The following is a 20,129-nucleotide window of genomic DNA, read 5'->3' on the forward strand; positions in this document are numbered from 1 at the left end:
TGTGGTCCGGATTCTGTCTTACCTTTGCCTTTTTCCTGATAGTCTCTGAGATTTGCTTTCCTCACCAATAAACTGGAGATGATGATAACCTGACCCTCCGTGGGGTCACTGCAGGGATCCATGAGCCACTAAATCAAGCCGCCCCCTATTCCTGCAGGGGTTTAATTTGATACAAGACCTGGCTGTTTGGACCATGCACTTTGAAATGATGATGGCAGGGTTGGGAGAGGGTTGGCTGAATGGTTTTTCCATGGAAATCCTGACGGCTCAGATGGAGCAGAAGCGATGGATGCGCTCACCTCCGTACGGTAGAACTTGCCCAACTTAACCCTCAAGCAGTGGGTGCAGCATCACGGCCACTGTATGTCTCTTATCTGTGCTGAGTTGGTTCTCCCCAGTGCTGTAAACGTAAACTTGCTGTGTGGCAGGGGAACTAGTTAATTCTACCCGTCGTTCCGTGTAAGCATGAACTGACAATCGTTTTGCCGGTGTTTGGCTTTTAGACCAAATCAAATTTACAGTTTTGGCAAAAGTAGGCTGCACTAGATGAGGCAAAAAGTACAGCTTCCTGGGTAAAGTGCATTCCTTCTGTTTCACATGTGGCTTCTCTCTTCCCCTCCGCTCCCCTTGTTTGGTCCAAGGTCTGTTACAAAATTGGATACAATGGTTTAGTTACTGAATTACAACAAACAACCTTGGAAAGTACACGTTTACCAGAGTGTTGTGTAGGCTTTGTATTCATCCCTACAATTGTGTTTTTGTCTTTAGAATCTCTCATTTTGCATTTTTAATGTCTGCTGTGAGATATAGGTATATGCTTATACACACATATGCACGCACACACACGTAAGTCAGTGTTGTATTTCTTCCCTGCCCTTAGTAGTATCTTTCAATCTCCTCATACATTGTTTTTCGATGGAGGAGCAAGGAAGGAGGACTCAAAGGAGAATATTGAGGGCTGCCATTATATTCTGAATTCTGATGATCTCTTCAGTTTACTTAAGATTTGCATATCGGTTCTTTTTTTGTGATTTAGATCAGTGTAAACTCCTCCCTCCAAAAATGCTTTCAGACAACACCAACTTCTATTCTTTCGCCTGTCCCTTCTCTGGGCACTTCTCCCGCCATGGGTAGACTTTGTTCAGCAGCTCAGGGTCCTGGGAGGGGGCCAGGCTGCGTCCCTTTCACAGTGGTCGGAAGTTGTACAGAATCTGTTGGGGTTGGGGCAGCGTAGGCTTGGGAGCCCTGCAACTTGAGAGCCAGAGGTTCCAGGTTAAAGTTTTCATTTGGGACACATTACTTACCCATTCAGAAACCTCAAATGAGGGCAGCCCATCTGACTGTTGTTTTCTGGTTAACTTGAATCCTTGAGCTAAGGTAGTCCTTCTAAATTTTTACTTTCTTAAATTATCCTGGCATGGATGTGTTTGCTAGCTCCAAATTTTGTTTAAATAATATGTCTTCTACTTATGTCATGAAATTCAAAGTGTGGTTGTTCCTTGGTTACGTCTTCTGATGTCTTCAGGGTGACCTAAGTCTCAGAGGACTTTGGTTACTAGCAAGAAAGTTGAGTTTGCTTTGGGAATAAGAAAGTGCTTTAGCGTCGACTGTCCTTCCATTCCGCCTGTTTTTGCCTTTTGTAAGAAATTGAAGCTGTGGGTTCGTTACTACATATTTGGTAGCTCTTCAGCAATGTGTAGATCAGCTTTTTCAAACGGGTAAGAGTCTAAACTTTTATTCTCTCTTCTACATTACTGTTCTTTCAGCTTGGTACCCCCAAAAATGGCCAGTGGGGTGTCCCTTGTCCTCAAAATCAGTCATTCCATTTCAGAAACAAAGTGAAAGAACTTTGCTGGTTCTAAATTGGGCTTCCAGAGTTCTTGGTGGCTGGATCTTTATTATGTGTTTGGATTTCATGTGGCCACTGCTTCCAAGGGAGCAGCAGTCCCAGCTCACAGCTCTGATCAGGGTCAAAACCCTCACTTAAAATGCATCGTTTTTATATGGTTTTTCTCAACACCAAGTTCATTCATTTGCTAGTCTGTCTGTCCTTCCCTCCTTCCTTCCTTCCTTCCTTCCTTCCTTCCTTCCTTCCTTCCTTCCTTCCTTCCTTCCTTTCTTTTCTTTCTCTTTCTTTCTTTCTCTTTCTTTCTTTCTTTCTGTCTCTCTCTCTTTCTTTCTTTCTCTTTATCTCTTTCTTTTTCTCTCTTCTTTCTTTTTCTTTCTTTTGTAGCTTTGAGGATATTTAGGATTTAAGTTTCTGGGCAGTTTATTTCCTTTTTCATACTCTGCTCTTATAAGTAAAGATAACTTCTGAGTAGCTCAGACATATGTTGGAACCATGGATCTTTAGACCTGTAAGAAACACTGCAGCTTTCCAATCCAGTTTTCAGACATTATGTTTCATCATGGTCCCCATTCTTCAAATTAAATTTAACCACAAACCTCGAAGGATGGCTGATAAAATCAGAGCTGCAATTAGTAGTGTGCGTGGGTGTCAGTTCTAATGGAAGCCTGCTAATCCACGGATGGGAAGCCTGAGAACCAGAACTAAGTGGGTTAGCCAGTGTTACCCAGGCAGGACAGGGAGTACAGCCAGAAGGAGAAATTGGGCTCATTTAGGTAGAAATCAGATTAGTGGCAGCTGGGAATGGGGCTGTGGGGAGGGAGTGGGCAGCAAAGGGGCCCAAGGGAACTCTTTTGGGGGGCAATAGGAATGTTTCTATCATGATCATAGGGTGGTTGCATGACTGCCTATTTGTCAAAGCTCATAGAGTTGTACACTGGAAATTGGTGACTTTTAATGTCTATGAATAATGCCTCAAGAGAACTGACAAAAAGAAAATAATAAAGTGGCTAAAAAGTTGTAAGGAACCTCCTAAAACATTCAGGTCTTTCATTGGGGGAGGGGAGGTAACATTTTCTATGCTTTTAAATTCAGTGTAACTGTATGAAATGATTCCTTAAAAAATACAACAAAAGAAGAAAAACTCACGTTCCCTTAATTCCAGACTGGACTGGTGGAGTCTGTTTTTCTGGTCGGCAGAGGTCATCATCACTCTGTACTCATTGCTGCTGTCAGTTCTACCAAGGGCCTGTAAACCTGGGCCAGGTAGTAAATATTTTAGGCTCTGTGGGCCACAAGGTCTCTATCACAGCTATTCAATTCTGCCATTGTGGTACAAAAGCAGCCAGAGGCAATATGTAAACCAAGGAGTTATGGCCGTGTTCCATTCAGACTTTGTTTGCAGAAACAGGCAGCCAGCGGGATTTGGCCTGGGTGCTGTTTTTGCCAATTTGTGAGTGACATTTTTGTTACTTTTGGAGAAACTCAGCGGAACAGGTGCACTTACTGTGTCCTCACCAGTAGGGTGAGTTACAGCATGATGGGACTGCAGGGAGGTTTGGAAGAGGACGGGTCCCAAAGGGCTTGAGATGCTGTGTTGAGCTAATGGACTGGGATCTGTAAAGGACAGGATGGTTTTGCTCAGATGGAATGATAGAGAATGAATTAAGAGGAAAAAGGGAGTGAGCATGGCCACCACTTTCTAGGTTATTGCAGAAATCCGGGAAAGAGATAAGTTCAGCCGTGACAGTGACCACGAGCAGAAGGGGACATGGTGAAGGGATCCTCTGCAGAGACAAATGACAGAACAGAAGGCAGAGAATGCCTGTAGCTGGGATGACAGGCCACCACGCTCTGCTGTTTGTATGTTTAGTAGAGACAGGGTTTCACTATGTTGGCCAGGCTGGTCTCGAACTCCTGAGCTCAGGTGATCCCCCCACCCTGGCCTCCCAAAGTGCTGGAATTACATGTGTGAGCCACTGCATCTGGCCCACTCCTGGGTTTCAAACAGAGTATTATTGAACAACCTCAAATTGCTATATTTAAATCAACTCTTTATCAACTGGTTCTGAAAATTAAGGCCTAAAGACATCAACAAAACGAGTGACAGAAGAAAGGCATTTCCAAGTGATGTCATTGGGTGACTCATCTCACAAAAGGGCACTCGGAGGCCTACCAGTAGACCACCTTTCTGGCTTTTGGCGTGCCCTGACATCAGCCTTGCTCGCTCCATTAATCCTACTGTGCTCACATAGAAGCCAAACCATGTCACGCTTCTGTTTGAAAACTGTCTTTTTGTTCTTAGCAACATGTCGTGTTTGGGGGAAGTTATAATATACTGGACAGTGGTATCAGTAAGTCGGGAAGGCTAAGGAGCTTTGTGTCAGGTCTTTACCATTTAATGGTTTTCAAAGTATTGGGAATTCTGAGAATATTGTGGTCAGGTGTACATGTACCACCCAAATCTTGTTTCCTTCCCTCTGGTTCAGATAATAATAAAGTGACCTTCCCCTGAACCCCATCTCTTTTGTAGTGGAGGTTGATTCCCAGTAGAGAACATCTCACATGTAGTAGTTACTTCATAAAGTTTGTTGAATTAAATTGAATTTGTGTGAGTCTGTGATGATTCTCCTCGTGGAAGAACATAGTCTACCAAAATCCTGTGGGAGCAAATTTCTGTATCACATGTCACTTTATTTTTTATTTTTTTTATTTTTTTATTTTTTTATTATTTTTTTTTTGAGACGGAGTTTCTCGCTCTGTCACCCAAGCTGGAGTGCAATGGCGCGATCTCGGCTCACTGCAACCTCCGCCTCCTGGGTTCAACTGATTCTCCTGCCTCAGCCTCCCGAGTAGCTGGGAATACAGGGGCCCACCACCACACCCAGCTTTTTTTTTTTTTGTATTTTTAGTAGAGACGGAATTTCACCATGTTGGCCAGGCTAGTCTTGAACTCCTGACCTCAAGTGATCCACCCTCCTTGGCCTCCCAAAGTGCTGGGATTACAGACATGAACCACCGCGCCCGGCACATGTCACTTGTGGTTCTTAAAAGTCTTGAGTGAGATGAGAGTCTGCAAGCTTTAGCTAAACTGATTTCTGAATTTAATCATTAAAAAAAAAAAAAAACAGAAAGCAAAAAGCAATCTAAAAGCACAAAACCCAACTCAAGTGGAAGTACTCAATGAAAATGCTGGAAGAACCACTCTGGGCTCCTGTATTTGAAGAACTGTAGCTTCTGCCAACTTGAGCTTGCCAAGCTCTTGGAAGCAAAGCCACAGAGGGTATGGTCTGTGGGACACTTTCCACTAAAGTCTTGATGACCATTTGTTTTTTGGGACCTACTTCATGATCTGATTTTACTATTTTACAGAAAATGAGAATAGCCATAGGTTTTTGTTGTTGTTGTTATTGTTTTGTTTTGTTTCTGGTTTTTTTTTTTTTTTGCATTGGGGCATTTACTTTAATTTCTTAGTCTTCAGGTATATAATCTTTTCTCCACTTAGGGGAGATTAATTAATTAATAAAAATTCTTAGTACGAGGCAGGTATCTTGTCAAAGACTGATACTGAGAGGCTTGGAGTTTTATTTTGTTTATGATATTTCTCTTTGTGTAGAAATGACCTCCTTTAATCTTGAAATGTTGAGATGTGTAGCAAATATCTGTAACTGATACCACAATCAACAGTTTATCTTTAGTTGCTTATTTGTATAAGAAAATAAAAGCAGGCCAGGCATGGTGGCTCATGCCTATAATCCTGGCACTTTGGGAGGTCGAGTCAGGTGGATTGCTTGAGGCCAGGATTTTGAGACCAGCCTGGCCAACATGGTGAAACCCCATCTAAAAATACAAAAATTAGCGGGGTGTGTTGGTGGGTGCCTATAATCCCAGCTACTTGGGAGGCTGAGGCAGGAGAATTGACAAGAGTGAAACTGTCTGGGGGGAAAAAAAAAAAAGGAAAGAAAGAAAATAAAAGCAGATGACTTCTGTGCATTGGTGTGATATTAATTTTTATGTGGAGTTCTTTGTCTTTCTTCATGCATCATGTGTTTATTTTACAAATATTTATTGAACACCAGCAATGTTCTCCACGCCAGTGGAGGGAGTAGTGAACAAAACAAAGTCACTGCTTTTTTTTTTTTTTTTTTTTTTTTTGTTTTTTTGAGATGGCGTCTTGTTCTGTTGCCCAGGCTGGAGTGCAATGGCATGATCTCGGCTCAGTATAACCTCTGTCTCCTGGGTTAAAGTGATTCTTCTGCCTCAGCTTCCCGAGTAGCTGGGATTACAGGCATCCGACACCAAGCCTGGCTAATTTTTTTTTTTTTTTTTGTATTTTTAGTAGAGACAGTGGTCTTGAACTTGCTTGCCAGGCTGGTCTTGAACTCCCGACCTCAGGCGATCCGCCCGCCTTGGACTCCCAAAGTGCTGGAATTACAGACGTGAGCCACTGTGCCCGGCCAAAGTTACTACTTTTATGGTGCTTATGTTCTGATATAAATCATAAAATTTTTGTAGGTGAAACCAATGATGATTGCAGGTTCTCACATTTGGGAACACTTTCTGGGGAAGGTACATGGCCACCTAAGCATTTGGGAGTTTCTGTGTCTCTTTAGCAACTTTTATTCTGTTTCAAAAAATTTATTTATTTATTTTTTCTGCCAGGTATAGCAGCTCACACTTGTAATCCTAGCACTTTGGGAGGCTAAGGCAGGAGAACAGCTTGAGCCCAGGAGTTCGAGACCAGCCTGGGCAACATAGGGAGACCATGTTTCTACAAAAAATAAAAATTTTAGTTGGGTGTGGTGGCACACACCTGTGGTCCCAGCTACTTGGGAGGCTAAGGCAGGAGCATCACTTGAGCCCAGGGATTCAAGGCTGCAATGAGCTATGATCGTGCCACTGTCCTGCAGCCTGGGTGACAGAGTGAGACCCTGTCTCAAACAAACAAACAATTTTTTTTTTCTGTTAATGGAGATGGGGTCTTGCTATGTTGTCCAGGCTGGTCTCAAACTTCTGGCCTCAGGCAGTCCTTTTGCCTTGGCCTCCCAAAATGCTAGGATTATAGGAGTAAGCCAGCATGCCCAGCCAGCAACTTTTATTCTGAACATTTAGAAAACTGAGGACCTGAATAAATCACATTTTAAAATTTAACCAAATTTACAGAGTATTTACTATGTGTTCTATGGTGTTTTAAGCTCTTTATAAACATTAACATTAAATTTTCATTACAGTTCTCTGTAGTGGGTAGTATTAGTATTCTCATTTTACAAATGAGACAGCCGAGTAACTTGCCCCAGGTTATCCAGTCAGTGAGAAGGGAGACTGTTATTGGATTGTGGGCTCTTATCCGTGTGTGTGTGTGTGTGTGTGTGTGTGTGTGTGTGTGTGTGTGTGTTTGTGTTTTCATCTTGCATTTGGGATTTCCTTGGAGGTTTAGGATTATATACAGCCAGATTTCATGACAATAGAGTAGGCCTGGGACCTGTGGCTCCCTTCTGTGAGAATTTCTTCTCTTTTTCCTTCACATTTAATTGCGTGTTTAATTTGTATAAATGGAATGTGTTTAATCTAATTTTACTGAATTATGTGTTTCTCTTGGTCCTGCTAGACTTTCTGTAAATTGCTTGAAGCAAGAAACTGGCAGATAGATCCATCTGACAAATAAGTAAAAGAGTATGGTTTATTGCAAATTCTAAGACTATTAGATCAGTTTACTAGAAATTGAGGCTTTTCCCTCCTTTGTGGGACTGCGTAATAGTTTAATTTAGCTGTTTATAAATGTTTAATTGTATTCTAAACAATAGGACTGCCGAACAATAGGTCATAATGTATTGGAATAATAAAACTCTGGGAGGCAACACTATTTAAAACCTAGCATATTCAATATATGTGTGCCTTGAGGACAAAGTCTTGAGGCTACAATAGATTCTATTCTTATAGGGGTAGTAACGTGATGTTTCTGCTTGATAATTCTACATCTCAGGGAACTTGTGATTATTTGAGGTTACAATGCTTATTTTCTCTCATAATCCTCAAGGAGATTCTGGTTAGTTTCTCAAGAGAAATGCTCTGTATTCTTCAATTCTCAATGTCTAGTCATTTGTAGCCTGCACACTGTCTAGAACCCTCACCATTCCTTCCATCTCAACCTTTTCAGTGCTCCAAACATTTCCTTACTATTCTAAAGCTACTTCTGAAATCCCACTTCTTCCATGAATTTTTCAGTTCATTAACAGAGAAATGATCTGGCCTCATCTTTATTTCTCCTTAGCATTCAGGAATGAAGCTTAAGGAACATCCAATATACTTTTTCACTGTAGTTTTAATGGACTGATTTATTCTGTACATGAAAACGAATGTGAATCTCTCAGTGTTATGCTTTGTATTATGAGCAGTGAGCTTGTTTATCACAGTAAGCATCACCTGTTCCATTGGTCACTGGGCCTTGTTTAAGAGAGTCCATCACGTGTGGATTAATATGAAAGAAAATGTTATTACATTTGTATTTGGTTGCTTGGACTGCCATAACAAAGCTCCATAGACTGGGAGGCTGGAACAACAGAAATTTGTCTCATCAACATTCTGGAGGCTGGAAGTCTGAGATCGAGGTGTCAGCAGGGTAGGTTTCTTCTGAGGCCTCTCTCCTTGGTTTACGATGACCGTCTTTTCCATGTCTTCACATATCTTTCTTCTGTGTGTGTCTGTGTTGTAATCTCCTCTTCCAATAAGGACACAAGTCATATGGATGGAGCCCACCTTAACGATGTCATTTGAACTTAATCCTTCTTTAAGGATTCTCTCTCCAAATGCATTCCAGGGTACTGAGGGTTAGGATTGTAACATACGAATTTTGTGGGGACACAGTTTAGCCATAACAGGCTTTAAATATATAACATAGTTGTCCTAAACTTGTATGACAAACTAAAACAAAAAAATTCTTTTTAAAGCTTAAAAGTAGGCTAGGGAGGACAGCGTCCTGAGAGAGAGGAGAAGATCATGATCAGGCTTAGAACTGGCTAAGTGATTCTGGGTAAACTTCACAGTAATTTCTGTTTTGTCTGTGTTTTCTCAGTTTTTTGTACTCATTGGGATCTGAAGTGCCTTTTAAGTGACTCTAAGATTCTGTAATTCTATTTTAATAACTGTCTTGTGGTTAGACTTTACTGCTCATTTAAGAAGTTGCTGGAGAAGAATTTTTATAATCCTGGGTTATTATGTCATGTTTGCGAGAAAATGCAGAAGAACGAGGCTGTGTCCAACAGACCCTAACTTGCATTTGACCTCTTTTCTTCTGCATCAGCCCTTTTCTTGGCATCTGACCAGCTATATGACTGTGGACAGGTTATGTATCCTCGGTGAGCCTTAATTCTTTCATCCACAAGATGGGAACAAAATAGTTAGGAGGCTGTCCTTCAATCTTGTCCCTTGGCATGGTTGCCTGCTACAGATAGATACCGCCCCCCCTGCAGATGATTGATTCTGAGTGTCCTGGTGCTGAGGTTGCATTTGCAGCCCAGGTAGGGTGTCGGTCTCAACACCTGCTGACTTGCCTGGCCTCCACTGCCTGCCCGACTCACATGCCATGAAGGCCACCTGTAGCTCAAGGCTGTCAGAGCGGAGCTGGGTTTATATCAATATTCCCAACCTCGCTTGCTGTGCAATGTCTAGCCCCTGGGCTAGACAGATGTCACTTTCAGGGAGGATGAGTTGGGTTCCAAATGGTTACCATAGATTTTTTTTTTATTACTTCCTCTTCCTATATTTAATAGCCCCAAATGGTTATCAGAAAACTACTGTTTTTCCTGTCTTATTAGGAGGAAAATGGTGAACATTTGTAGGGCAGAGATGTAGTTTAGCCTCACACATCAGATTTTAATATCCACAGACTTTAGTAATCCAAAAAGTAAGTGCTAGCTCACAGAGATACCCACATGACACAGGTTTTGTGAGGGTGAAATGAAATAAATGTGTGCGTGTGTGTGTGCGTGTGTGCATGTATGGGCATGTGTGTGTGTGCACGTGTGTGTGTGTGTGCATGTGCGTGCGTTTGGTGGGGAGGGGGCAGCAGCATGCTTTCTACATACTTTTCCAGTTAAATTGAGTGTTCATTCTTTGTGTTGGGATTGAGTTTATATAACTCGGGTCTTTTAAAACACCAAGGTGACTTTTATTATTAGGCTTGAATAGATCAATTGATTCAGGGTAAAATGTTATTCCAGTAAAACTATTAAAACAAGTTCTCTGTACAGGAATCATAATTCTCAAGTTCTGTTTGGCTTACTCATTTTAGTCAATATATACAAGCATTAAAATATGGCACTTTTGGCCATAATGTTTGACCTGGAAAAATTGCCATAAGCGAACCCATTTACCATGCCTTTTTATATGGTTCTACTGCTGGTATCCGTCTCCTTTAGAGTCTTTTTCAGTTGTGAGGGACAGAGATTCGATACAAACAAGCTTAATCTAAAAAGAAAACTTATTTAAACTTAAGTGAAAGATTCTAGGGCTAGAAGTATCTTTATTAAGCAAAGTTATATCCAGGGGTATATAGGATATTATTGGGGTATTTTCTCTCTCTCTTTCTCAAATGAATTTATTCTCAGAAAACTGATGAGAAAAATGACTGCCAGCATTGCCAAGGTTTATCTTTTGACTTCTGATTGGAAGGTAAAAAAGAGCTTCTCAGTTCTTGTGGCCATATATCAAATATCAAGGAAGATTTTGATTGGTTCTGCTTGAGTCACACGTCCATCCCTAAACCTATGACTGGCTGGTGTATAGAGCCCTACAGGAGACCTGGCCATGTGCCACCCACTGTGGCAAGGCGTCTTGAGTGGCAAGCTCCCTGGGATTACATGGGATGGGAGGGATGATGTCCCAAAAGAAGGGTTGCTTAGCAAACAGACAACATGTCTGGTCTAGATAATTAGAGTTTTAAGTCAGCAGGGGTTTGGCGTTTATTCCTTTAGTTTACAGGGAATGAAAAGGTAACTATCATAAAAGTCTGCTGGATCACTTGAGAATGTTAAGCTGCACTTGAAAATCTGTTTGAGATGTCATGCAAAGGTGCCCATTAGGTGGAGTAGGCCTCACATGGATAATCAGATAGTAGCATCACAATTGGTGATTGCTGAGATTGATGTGACATGCGGGCAGTTTGGTGGGGGTAAAGGAACAGAATGACAATAATGGGACTTCTGGTTGTTTTCGGCAGGGTTGGATGACTGCCTGCAACAATATGTCCACAAGTTTGAACGGGAGAAGATCAATGGCGAGCAGCTGCTGCAGATTTCCCATCAGGATCTGGAGGAGCTGGGGGTCACGCGGATCGGACACCAGGAGCTTGTGTTGGAGGCTGTGGACCTTCTCTGTGCACTGGTTAGTTCAGGAGAAGGTGATCTGTACCGTGATGACATTCTTTAGAGCCTTGTTCTCTTAAGCTCTCATTGTTTGTGATTTAGCATATCACTGTTTTCTTAATGCTCCATTGAAATAAAACATGAGCCGAAGATACTATAGGAAGGGGAAAAAATGAATTATTTTCTACATTAAGGGTTGGCAAACTATGGCCTGTGAGTTAAATCTGGCCCGCTATCTGTTTTTGTAAATAAAGTTTTATTGGAACACAGCCATGTCCATTCACTTATGTGTTTGTGGCTGCTTTCTTGCTACAGTGAGAATTGAGTAGTTGTAACAGAATCACATGGTTCCCCCAAAGCCTAAAATATTTATTAACTTTTCCTTTACAGAAAGAGTTTGTCTTTTTCAGAAAATCTCTGTATTAGTCTAAGTTAGTCTAGTTTTCTTTTATAAGGAAAAAACGTTGGAAATAGTCCTGAATGAAAATGTCACCTTCTGGTCAGGCGCAATGGCTCACGCCTATAATCCCAGCACTCTGGGAGGCCGAGGCGGGTGGATTGCTTGAGTCCGGAAGTTTGAGACTAGCCTGGGCAACGTAGCAAAACCCTGTCTCTATTAGAAATACAGAAAGTTAGCTGGGTGTGGCTAGCATGCACCTATAGTCCCAGATATTCAGGAGGCTGAGTTCAGAGAATCACGTGAGCCTGGGAGGTGGAGGCTGCAGTGAGCAGAGATCGCACCACAGCACTCCAGCCTGGGCGACAGAGTGAGACCCTGTCTCAGAAAAGAAAATGTCATCTTCTAAATTGAAGTGAGAAATAGGTTCTGATTTTCATGTCTGGTTTTGTTACTATAAAAAGCGGTTGAGTTTCACAGATATTTATGATATTTAAATAACTGATATTTGCACTTGACATGACCTATGAAATGGGAAAAAAACGTGGCCTTCATTACATTTTGTAGGTGATGGATTTTGGCTTTAACACGAATGAGTAAAATCCTGCTGGGTCCTGACACTAGAATCACATGGGTAGCTTTGTTAGGTGTGGGCCAAAAACACCTGTAAGGACATTTTGTTTATACATTGGTTAGTGTGGGTGGGATTCAAGTCTGCCTGCCCCGGTGCCAGGCTAAAGATGCAGTTTACTTAACTGTCAGGATTTGGACAAACTCGACAGCATTCAGGCTGGGTTAGTAATGCCCTGAACCCCAGCCAGGGGTATATACAATTACATCACTGAGAATGGTGGGAAAGAATGTGCTGCTGATGATTTTGCCATCGCTGGTCTGCGTACTGTTGATTATATAACACTTGCTGCATTGTGTGTATTCTTCTTCTTAAAATGGACAGAGCCTTGTCTTCTGCTCTGAGATGCACTGCTCTTGTTTAGGAAAGTAATGGGGAAATTATTTGTAGTTGATAAATGAGCCGCCGCCTGGGAGACGCTACAGCCAAGTAGTCTGAGCACGGGTCTGGGAAGCAGGAATTTGCATTCTAATCCCGGCTCTGCTACATCCTTCTCCCTCTGTGACCTCCGGGGAAATGGTGGTGTCTGTTTTTCCCATCTGTACAGTAACGCTCACCTTAGATGTGGCTGTGCACTATTGTGTAAGTGCTTTGCACTGCCCAGACGTCTAAGCATCCTGTTTATTACTGAAACTGTATTTTTTTTTTTTTTTTTACAAACATGTTTGAGTTTACTTTTATTATACTTTCTGGGAACATGGCTTTTCCGTCTTTTCTGCTTGATGTTTTGCAAATTGTCTCTTTCACTTTGCAGTAATACTTGGAGGACAGGTAAATTTACTTGGAAATCCAAAGTAAGAGAGGCAGGGCAGAAGGGTCAGCTAGAGATGCATCATGTACATCGGGTGGGATGACAAATATAACAGGTGCCCCTGGGCATTCTCTCTGCTTTTTCCTCTTGTCTACCTCTTAGAGCATTAGACTAAAATGAACAAAGCTAGACAAATGCCAGAACCTAAAGCTGTGTTTTATCTCCTACAATTTCCTTCTAATTTCCTTTGCAGACCAAGCTTTGACCTCAGACTCATTCTGGACCTGCTCTGTACCAGTGACTGCATTGGACAGGGGGGTCACGTAGGGGTTCACAAAAGTGTGTGGATTATTTTAGTGAGTTTTACTAAAATGTCTTTAGTCTTGATATAATCTCCTTTTTGAATATTCTTATAATTCATATACTAATTATACTATCTTTTTAATCCATTTGTAGCATATAGATCTTTGGATGTATAAATTGGTGCTGCTTTGAACAGACCATCTCCAGGGCAGTCGATGTATAAATGCAGTTGGCCTTGGTGTTATAAAAGAGGTTTCTATGTAAACTTAGTTTAGTGGATGTTGATTTTATGATAGACAGGAAATGAATAGAATTAAAGGTAAGGAAGGGGGAGGGGAGAAACAAAACCACTGGAAAGTATCAATGCAAAGAGAGGGGCAGATAGATGGACAGGAACCTAAAATAGAAAACATTATTATATAATAATAATAAATAGGAAACAATCTTATAAACATTAATATAAAATATTAATGAAGATTCCAAAACTGGTGAGCAGTGGCTCACAAATTAGCTGGTCGTGGATAGAGAGCAATGAGAGAAACCGCCCTTCGTGAATATTGTCTTTGACTGGCAGTCGTGGCTTAGGAGAGTGATTTGTATCATACGATGAGACCAGGACCACCTTCCAGGATTGAATTAGAATCTGTATCCAGTTTTTCTTCCTCTCTCTGGGTAGAGGGTACCTGAGACCGATTATAGAGCTGCTCTTTTCAGTAGGATAGCTGTTATCCAATGTGACTGTCTAAATGAAAATCAACTAAAGTAAAATAAAATTCAGTTCCTCGGTTGTACTAGCAACACTCCAAGTGCTCAGAAGCTCCCTGTGGCTAGTGGCTACGATATTGGACAGCACAGAAAAAGAACATTTTCATCTTTGCATAGAGTTCCGTTGGCCAGTACTGGTTGAGAGGGTGTGATTGAGAATAACCAGTAAGAATAACCAATGAGGGTAAGTGTGACTGTGGCCAGGCACGGTGGCTCACGCCTGTAATCCCAGCACTTCGGGAGGCCGAGGCGGGTGGATCACAACGTCAGGAGATCGAGACCATCCTGGCTAACACGGTGTGAAACACTGTCTCTACTAAAAATGCAAAAAATTAGCTGGGCATGGTGGCGGGCACCTGTAGTCCCAGCTACTCGGGAGGCTGAGGCAGGAGAATGGTGTGAACCCAGGAGGTGGAGCTTGCTGAGATCACGCCACTATACTCCAGTCTGGGTGACAGAGCGAGACTCCGTCTCAAAAAAAAAAAAAAAAGGGTAAGTATGACTGTAACCTGTGTTCTTTGCCAAGTCAGTGAGGCCCAGTTTACTGAACACCAAGGCATGGGCAGCTGTGTTTTGAAGGTTGAAGGAGGTTGAGAAGTGAACAGTTGGAATTGATACATGTGTTAAATGATGCTACCTAGACTTGGGGTTAAATGAAGTGCCTGTAATGAATCTATGGGCCTAGAGTGCATATGCACACTGGCATACCTCTGAGATTATTCGTTGCTTATTGTTTACCCATGGCAAATCATTTAAACATGTTATCTTTTTTATGAGAAGAAATGCAGGAACAGGAATTTTTGCTGGCAAATTATATTTAACTTGATCTTGCTTATGAGCTTATTTAAAAATGCCTTAGGAAGACTGTGAACTATATTTCTTAGGCTGTCTCTTAATTGACCCAAGTCAATAAGATGACTTTGATTTTGTGTCTCTGGCACACCTTAATCACACATGTTAGATCACAAACAGAGCTAGTAGGAATGGATAAGATGGCAGAGAAGTTGTATAAGGTTTGTCCTTAGCTAAATGTGTATAATTTTAAGACTCTTTTTGCTTTCCTTTTCTCTCATTTAGTGTATGATTCCTCTAGCCAGATCAGGAAAGGATCCCTGATGGTGAACCCTAGGAAGTGAGATCTCTGTGGAAGGGTTTTAGTATGTGAACAGATTTTCAGAAACTCACTTTGTATCTTAATCTGTATCTTTTTGATGCCTTATCTCGAAGCAGTTTCTGAAGGAGACAGGTTTTGGGGAAAAGACTGGTGAAAATAATTAATCTGGTCTGAGAAATTATTTATTTTTGGTGTTTCTTTGTGGGGCACTTAAGTCAATAATCCCTTCCTGATTATGCTTCTACAGTAGAGGTTCTTTTGAGCTAATATAATCAGTTTCTTGTTCTCTCTTTAATGTGGAATGGGGTCGAAGGGAAGGAACTTTCCTTTTCCTCCTTCCTTCTTTTAAAAATTCTATTCTAGCTATATTTATTCATCTTTCTAGGTCCATTATTTGTTTTGGGGGAAAAAAAGAGCAAACTGAGTGGAAAATGAAGAGAACCAGTTACAAGAAGCCACTCTCCCCCTTTATTTCAGTATTAAAAGTGGTACGTTTTTAGAAGATGGAGGTTTAAAGTTTCTTGCAACAATAAAATGCACTTAATCCTCTTTGAGTTCAACAAGTAAACATTATGTATATGGTCATAAAAGTTCCAAGTAATTTATGGTGACATTGGTTATTGAAAGCTGAGTTTCCTGCTTTTAGTTCGAAACGCTTCATGTAAGTTGGCAGGCTGAGAAACTGACTGAATGAGGGGGTCCTTCCCTTTCATCATAGTTACAAGTCCTTCAAAACAAGCTCTGTCTTGTGGCCTCTTTATCCATTGAATTGTGAGTCTTTGATTCTTTGAATTTAAAAAGCTATGATGGAGATCCATCTTATTTTTGTCTCTCTGTTGGAGGACAAGATTATATTTTAGTCTCTAGAAAATAACATAAAAAATGAATATCACATTTAGATAGAAAAATACTGCCAATATAGAATATTCATTTATATTTTGAAATTCCGTTTTTTTTCAAAAGCTTGGAAGAGAAACTTTTCAGCTAATTTTTGCTTCTTTCAAAATTTCTAATCTTTTAAATATTATTTTTTATTTTACTAGGAGGTAACATAAATTTAAACTTCAAGTAAAATCTATTTAAAATTAGAATTGTTTTGTTAAAGTCAATGCCTTTTGTTGTGGTTTTTAACTTACCATTGTTCATCTTGCAAAAAAAAAAAAGTTTCTTACATACTTCCGAGTATATTTATGCTTTATGTATCTTGATTTTGACACATGACTTGCCTCTCTCTGGCCCACATGGCTAAAGCCAGCTGAAAGAAGTTTCTCCACAGCCGGGTGCAGTGGTTCATGCCTGTAATCCCAGCACTTTGGAAGGCTGTGGCGGGCAGATCATGAGGTCAGGAGATGGAGACTATCCTGGCCAACATGGTGAAACCCCATCTCTACTAAAATATTCAAAGATTAACTGAGCATGGTGGTACTTGCCTGTAATCCCAGCTATTTGGGAGGCTGAGGCAGGAGAATGGCTTGAACCAGGGAGTCAGAGGTTGCAGTGAGTCGAGATCATGCCACTGCACTCCAGCCTGGTGACAGAGTGAAACTCCGTCTCAAAAAAAAAAAAAAAAGTTTCTCCACTTCAGAGGGGATGTGTAGAATTTTGAGAAGCAGAATAGCTATTCAGCTTGTGCTGGATCCAGGATCGCTGGACAGTTTTCCTTATCCTTGTCTAATGTCCATCTTGTCATCTGTCTTATCATGTGGCCCTTTTTTGGGCAGGTTGTGTGGAAGGGGACATACACAGCAGAGAGAGTAATCAAAAGCTTGTGCCCTAGATGCAGATTGCCTTGGTCAGAAGCCCAGCACTACCGCTGATTAGCTTTGTAACTTCAGAGAATTTATTTACTGTTTTCATGCCTCAGTTTCCTTAGTGGTAAATTAGAGATAAAAACATTTCTACCTTCTTGGGCTGTTTTCCTGAGATAATACACGTCAAACACTGAGTCCAATTCCTCGCATAAGGTGTTCAATAATGTAAAGTATTCTGTTAGTCTCGGTTTTTAAATGGTACCAGATTCTTGCCTTGGGATGCTATTGAGACAGCATAATCTATCTCAAGAAATATGGTTTTTTTTTTAAAAAAATGATAAAACAATTTAGGACACACAGAGGCAATTGAATACAGAAATTTGTACCCCACCTCTAATGTCACAGACTTATGTGTTATTTCCCAGGATTGGCTCTTTTCTCTGAAAGGGAGTCTAGGACAGTATTAGCTTATGAAATTGATTTTTTTGAAGCACCCATGTAAGCTGAACGTTGTTCAAAAAGAACACAGGTTAGAAGCACAAGAGCAAGAAATTAATTTTATGATTGATTGAGACAGGGTCTCTCTCTGTCACCCAGGCTGGAGTACAGTGGCACGATCATAGCTCACTGCAGCCTCAACCTCCTGGGCTCAAGCGATCCTCCTACCTCTTGAGTAGCTGGGAGTACAGACAGGAGCCACATCTTCAAGCTCAGGAGATCACGCTTAGTGAATTGGTGTTTAGTTAGTGCTGCTGTGTTTTTTTTGTTTTTTTGTTTTTTTCTTTTTTGTGAGTATCTTGCCTGGTGGAAATCCACGCACTCCATGACTATATGATTGTCCGCTGTGCTGGAAATACCATAGTGGGCATACTCACAGAGCCCTGCTTCTGTAGTCCTCACATTCCAGTGGAGGAAGAAGGCCGCAAACACGGTGCTTCAGATGGGGCAGAAGTGGGTGATGGGCTAGAGAGTGAATCGAAGGGGCGATTCTGCCACCAGGGGACATAGGGCGATATTGGGAGACATTTTTTATTGTTACACCGGGGGAGGAGGTGCTCCTGCCATCTGATGGGTAGAGAGCAGGGATGCTGATAAACATCCTGTAATACACGGAGACCCCCAACCCCACAAGCATTATCTGGCCCCAAATGTCAGTAGGACTGAGATTGAGAAACCTTGTTCTAGATTAAGTAAGTGATCAGGGAAGCCTTGCAGGGGAAGGGACATTTGGGTCAGCACCTGAGTGATAGCAATGAGTTGTTGGCTGGGCTCGGTGGCTGACGCCTGTAATCCCAGTACTTTGTGTTTTTTGTTGTTGTTGTTGTTGAGACGGAGTCTTGCTCTGTCGCCCAGGCTGGAGTGCTGTGGCTGGATCTCAGCTCACTGCAAGCTTCGCCTCCCGGGTTTACGCCGTTCTCCTGCCTCAGCCTCCCAAGTAGCTGGGACTACAGGCGCCGGCCACCTCGCCCAGCTAGTTTTTTGTATTTTTTTAGTAGAGACGGGGTTTCACTGTGTTCGCCAGGATGGTCTCGATCTCTTGACCTCGTGATCCGCCTGTCTCGGCCTCCCAAAGTGCTGGGATTACAGGCTTGAGCCACTGCGCCCAGCCAATCCCAGTTCTTTGGGAGGCTGAGGCGGGCAGATTGCCTGAGCTCACAAGTTCAAGACTAGCCTGGGCAACACGGTGAAATCCCGTCTCTACTAAAAATACAAAAATTAGCCCGGCGTGATGGTGTGCGCCTGTAATCCCAGCTATTCAGGAGACTGAGGCAGGAGAATCTCTTGAACCCATGAACCCGGGAGGAAGAGGTTGCAGTGAGCTGAGATGGCGCCACTGCACTCCAGCCTGGGTGACACAGTGATACTCCATCTGAAAAAATAAAATAAAAATAAAATAGAATGAGCTGTCCACGACAAGATTTGTAGGAGGAGCATTTGGGGAAGAAGAACTATGAAGAACAAAGTCCCTGAGGCCTGAGTGGCTGTGGAAGGAGCAGAGAGAAGGCTGGTATGGCTGGGATGAGTGAAGTGTGCTGGGGATAGATCACACAGGGTTTTGTGGTTGTTGTAAGAGTTTTTCAAGTGACTAACTGGGCTTTTGCGTTATCAGAGAGTTTGAATATTGTTTTTTGTTTGTTTGTTTTTATTGTGAGACAGAGTCTGGCTCTGTTGCCCAGGCTGGAGAGCATTGGCGCAATCTTGGCTCACTGGTTCACGCCATTCTCCTGCCTCAGCCTCCCGAGTAGCTGGGACTACAGGCACCCACCACGCCTGGCTAATTTTTTGTATTTTCAGTAGAGACGGGGTTTCACCGTGTTAGCCAGGATGGTCTCGGTCTCCTGACCTCGAGATCCACCCACCTCAGCCTCCCAAAGTGCTGGCATTACAGGCGTGAGCCACTGCGCCCCGCTGAATATTGTTAATTGTTTTGAATTTTTTCCCTTTGATTTTATTTTCCACAGAATTATGGCCTTGAAACTGATAACATGAAGAACTTGGTTCTGAAACTGCGAGCATCCTCCCACAATTTACAGAATTACATAAGTAGCCGGCGGAAAAGTCCCGCTTACGATGGAAACACCTCCCGCAAGGCCCCCAATGAGTTCCTGACCTCCGTGGTGGAGCTCATCGGCGCCGCCAAGGCCCTGCTGGCCTGGCTGGACCGGTAAGTTGGAGATGTGCCTTTTACTGCCCTGCAAGAGTAGCGTCCAAGCTGCATGGTAGCTGTGCTTTGTCTTAGGGAAAGGAACCATTGTTGTTTCCGTATCATTTTTGCCGGCTCTTTTTTTTTTTTTTTGAGACGGAGTCTGGCTGTGTCGCCCAGGCTGGAGTGCAGTGGCTGGATCTCGGCTCACTGCAAGCTCCGCCTCCCGGGTTCACGCCATTCTCCTGCCTCAGCCTCCCAAGTAGCTGGGACTACAGGCGCCCGCCACCACGCCCGGCTAATTTTTTTATATTTTTAGTAGAGATGGGGTTTCACCATGTTAGCTGGGATTGTCTCGATACCCTGACCTCATGATCTGCCCGTCTCGGCCTCCCAAAGTGCTGGGATTACAGGCTTGAGCCACCGCGCCCAGCCTTTTACCAACTCTTAAGGAGTCCTTGATCGGTGGTAGATTTTAGGATTCCTTTGCCAGTTACTTAAACGGTTAATAGCAGGAACAAATTAACTTCAGCTTAGAGAAGAGTGAAATTGTGCTAAAGGTTGT

General features: G+C 42.3%; 1 protein-coding gene across 3 annotated transcripts in view; it reads left to right on the forward strand.

The window, feature by feature from the left end:
• Nucleotides 1-20,129, forward strand: part of CNKSR3 (CNKSR family member 3) — a 112,640-nt gene that overhangs the window by 49,109 nt on the left and 43,402 nt on the right. For all 3 annotated transcript variants that reach the window (XM_050786791.1, XM_050786793.1, XM_050786792.1), the window contains exons 2-3: nucleotides 11,064-11,227; nucleotides 19,383-19,585. In XM_050786791.1, the coding sequence (XP_050642748.1) occupies nucleotides 11,064-11,227; nucleotides 19,383-19,585 (367 nt within the window). The remainder of the gene's footprint in view (nucleotides 1-11,063; nucleotides 11,228-19,382; nucleotides 19,586-20,129) is intronic.

The sequence above is a fragment of the Macaca thibetana genome, chromosome 4 (genome assembly GCF_024542745.1).
Source record: "Macaca thibetana thibetana isolate TM-01 chromosome 4, ASM2454274v1, whole genome shotgun sequence".
In the NCBI taxonomy this organism is placed as follows: Eukaryota; Metazoa; Chordata; class Mammalia; order Primates; family Cercopithecidae; genus Macaca; species Macaca thibetana.